Source organism: Gavialis gangeticus, unplaced genomic scaffold (genome assembly GCF_001723915.1).
Source record: "Gavialis gangeticus isolate Ggan-Ray unplaced genomic scaffold, GavGan_comp1, whole genome shotgun sequence".
In the NCBI taxonomy this organism is placed as follows: domain Eukaryota; kingdom Metazoa; phylum Chordata; order Crocodylia; family Gavialidae; genus Gavialis; species Gavialis gangeticus.
Genome location: NW_017729024.1, coordinates 124,216,874 through 124,220,769, shown reverse-complemented (window position 1 = coordinate 124,220,769; position 3,896 = coordinate 124,216,874). Strand labels below are relative to the sequence as shown.

The following is a 3,896-nucleotide window of genomic DNA, read 5'->3' as shown; positions in this document are numbered from 1 at the left end:
ATGGTTTAAAATGTCTTAAAATAATATCAGTATCTTACCTGCAATCCATACTTAGCATCAACAACAGATACAATACCTGGAACGAGTATGTACAAATGACTGGACTGAAAAATACTGATCAAGAAATAAATTGAAAATTGCCAAGTAAACTGAAAACTGCTAGTGTATGTTAGCTTCTTGCACAATAGCAATGCAGCCTCAGTATTATGGTAACATAATTTCTACTCTACTCCCATTCTCAGTTGCACATTATTTTCCACATCATCCCCCCATCTGGCTGATAATATCATGCTTGTTTCACACACACAGGGTCTTATTTCATACTTATCATTCTGGTACCTAGTGTCTACCAAAACTGAAGTATGCACATAAAGCAGGCACAGCTGTCCCAAGTCAGCATAGTCTGAACTGCAGGAGGGGAAGGGGAAGAGGAGGCAGGGTTGTAATGTTGTTATAGAAAAAAATCCAGATCAAAACAGCAGGTTCTACATACAGTCTGCAGGAACTGAGGTCTTGGTAACTTTTGGGAGCAAGTTCCAGATGCATGGCTACTTGTCAAGAGAGCTGGCTCCTGCCCACAACTGAGCTTCAAGCAAAAGTGGTCACCACAGTAAAACACATATGGCATAAGGGGTCACACTCAAACAAGATTAGGTGGTCCCAAATGTAACCTGGGCCACACTGAAAGTGCCCCAGAGCCTTGAATTTGAAGTAGGATTCATCAGGGAGCCTGTTAACAGAGCAGACAACTTATTCTCTACTCTAATAATCTCTACAGAGTATTGACCAGTTATGGAGAGGACAGGCTGTTGTGCAGGCAGAACAAAAATTATTTCAGAGAGGTTAACAGTAAAAGTGGGTAGAAGAGCAGTAAAAATTTAAACAAAATGAACCACCAACTACAACTCACTGTATACAACAACAGAAAACTCTTGAGACACTTAACATTACAGTAAGGGTATCTCAGAGTGTGAATTTATATCACGGCAGCTACTTTGCAGTAGCCCATGTGTGTATTTTTGACCCTGCAAGGTAATTTGGAGTAAAAGTGTACACCTGATTGCAGAGTAGATGATAAACCGTAAGTTTACAGCTTAGCTTACTTTGCAGTAACTTGTGCCAATAACCTAAGCTTTAAGAGACTAAGTAGAAACACCAGCAAGTCCAAATCACTATGGTATTGCTGTTTAATGACAGAACAAACACATGAAAGTGCAGCAGAAAAAGAAATGGGGGTAAAAAACAAACAACCAATATAAGCAGCAGGTAGAGTGTATACAGAAATAGATCCAGATTTAACAAATTTGAGAGTCCAGAAGGAAGCAACAAGAATATTAAAAGGTTTATATAACATGGCTTATGAGGAAAGTTGAAGGAACTGGGCTTATTTAATCAAGAAGAGAGAAGACAGAAAGGGAACATGTTAACAGTCTTCCTGTATGTAAAAACAAAATGGTGATCAATTGTTCTATGTGCTCCTTAACAGAAGTACAAGAAGAAACTTGCTTTAATTCACAGCAAAGAAAATTTAGTTGAGTGTCAAGAAAAGCTTTTAAACTGTTGAGCTGGTAAAACACTGTCCCCAATAGATCTTTAAAAAAAAAATCACAAATGACAGAGATTCCCCAGTATCTCTACATAGTACTTTAGAATATGCTCTCTAGAGATACTGGGGAATCACTGTCATTTGGGATTTTTTTTTAAAAGATCTACTGGGGACAGTCCAGGTGAATGTGACTCTTGCTTCAGTGCAGGGGAAAGAATTTCTAGAGCAGTGGTTCTCAAGCTCCTTTGACTCAATGCACCCCTTGGAAAATGCCAGCTCTCACCTTTCACTTGTTTTTTGACTACAGAAAAAGAATACAGCAGTTCATGTGTTGCAAAGACCTTGAAAAGATCACAACAAGTCAAAATATTTTTAATATGTTGGATTCCCAGTTGAAATCTCAGGCAATGTTCTTTGAGTAGATATGATATCTTTTATTAGACCAACTGAATAGTTGGAAAAAAGTTTTTGGCAAGCTTTGGGGCGCTGTCACCCTTTGTCTCTGCTGTTTTGGGACTCCAAGAAATGAGAGATGCTAAAGGTGTGGCAGGATGTCAGTTAAAATGTAAACAGGTAGAAATTAGAAAGACAAAAGGTAAAGCAGAGAGGGCGGGACAAGGGGAAGAGAGCAGGGTAGGAGAAAAAAAAAGGCTGAAGGGAGGCATTACAGTGATAGAATACAAGGTAGAAAAGAGGCTGTCAGTGAAAAGGAAAATAGTAGATCACGAAAACAGGACTGAGAGAAGTTCAAAGGATGTAGTGAAAATATAAATGGGTAAAAAGGAGAAACAAAAGGGAGAGCAGGGGAGAGAGGGGGAAGAAAGCAGGGGAAAATAAAGGCCAAAGGAAAATATTACAGAGGAAATAATACAGGGTAAGAAAGAAGCTCTCAATGAAGAAGGAAATAGTAGGAAATCAGGGGGACAAAGGACAGAAAAGTGGGGGATGGGGAGGGGAGAAAAGGTGTGGGAAAAGAAGAATGTAAGAGGTCAGGTCAGGTAGGTATCTGGTGAATCAGATGTCAGGCAGGTTGTAATTTCAACCCTAGCTGAAATCTCTGGATTTATCTTGTGAAACGAGTTGCACACTTAACATTGCTAACATTATATGGCACTTTGCAGCACCCCTGAAAGTATCTCAAGGCACCCAAAGGTGGTTTAGCACCTTGGTTGACAATCACTGCTCTAGAGGTCCCTTCCAGCCCTACATTTCTATGATTCTATATAGAAATTCTCTAGGTAGTCAAAACTATGAAATGTCTTATTATGAATTTGCACTAAAGAAAGCAGATTGCTATTAGCACAACCGTATTTTGCAATGGCAAGAACTTAGATCATTGACCATTGTTTTACATTCTCTTATGTGCAATGATGTATTGTACTCTCATGCAGTTTTTAGCTTAAGAATGGGCTCACTTGATCAAAAGTGGGTTTAATGTAATTAGGAATCACGCAACCATAGAATTGGCTGTTTTGTATCAGTAATAATGTTTATGAGGTTTAAATACATTTCATAGAGAAAATAACATACATGTGAAGTTGCTCTTATAGAGACACTTGTTAATGTTTCTTTGAAGCTGATGTGTTTCAGAATAAATGACAGCGAAGAAGAAAAAAACACAAGTATGATCAAAAAATGCATTTTCTTACCATCCAGATAGATGTCACTACCTAATTCAGCATCAACCCAAAACATGGAGGCTATAGCACCTAAAAAAAAAAGGTATTTACAATGTCCCAAAAAGTATATATAATGCACAATTACTTGCAGCTGATACTTCTGCCACCACCCATGGCTCCCAATTCTTGAAATAATCAATATTAATTTTTTGCCACTATCTATATGTTTTAATTTACTTGGCAAATATCCTGTCTAAAAACTGCACCAGATTAATGGAATCAATTTAAAAATAAATCTAGGTAATCTAGAAATGCTTAAAATTAACATTTACTTGTAATGTGAGTCTACATTGGGGAGGTTGTACCTGTTTGCCAATTAAATACAGGGCAACTGGTTTAAAAAATAAGGTTAGCTAGAGTTTTCCATTACAGGCAAAACCTGAGTGTAAAAAACTCCCTGGGGATTTCAACACTTTAAGGAAAGCTGAATCCATTTTTGTCCTTTGTTCCAAAACATGAAAATTAACAGGATAAGAATTTCTGGCCACAATTAATAACTTTTTCTAAACAGTGGTATTATTTTTAACCTACTGCTAGAGTCAGCTATCTTTTCAAAGTGCCATTTGTAAAACCGCTCTGGGTGGAAGTGAACTCATTTCCAAAAACTGACTTTATAATGGTTATTAAATAAGATGGTTTGGGGTTTTGGGGGGGGGGGGGGGGGGTTTTTT

The 3,896-nt window shown here is 37.8% G+C and overlaps 1 protein-coding gene across 1 annotated transcript in view; it reads right to left on the bottom strand.

Moving 5' to 3' along the window:
• LOC109297686 (COBW domain-containing protein 1-like) overlaps positions 1–3,896 on the bottom strand; it is a 59,947-nt gene that overhangs the window by 46,534 nt on the left and 9,517 nt on the right. The window contains exons 5-6 of the mRNA XM_019517660.1: positions 3,196–3,255; positions 39–76 (exon numbers count right to left, since the gene is read on the bottom strand). Coding sequence (XP_019373205.1) covers positions 39–76; positions 3,196–3,255 — 98 coding nt within the window. The remainder of the gene's footprint in view (positions 1–38; positions 77–3,195; positions 3,256–3,896) is intronic.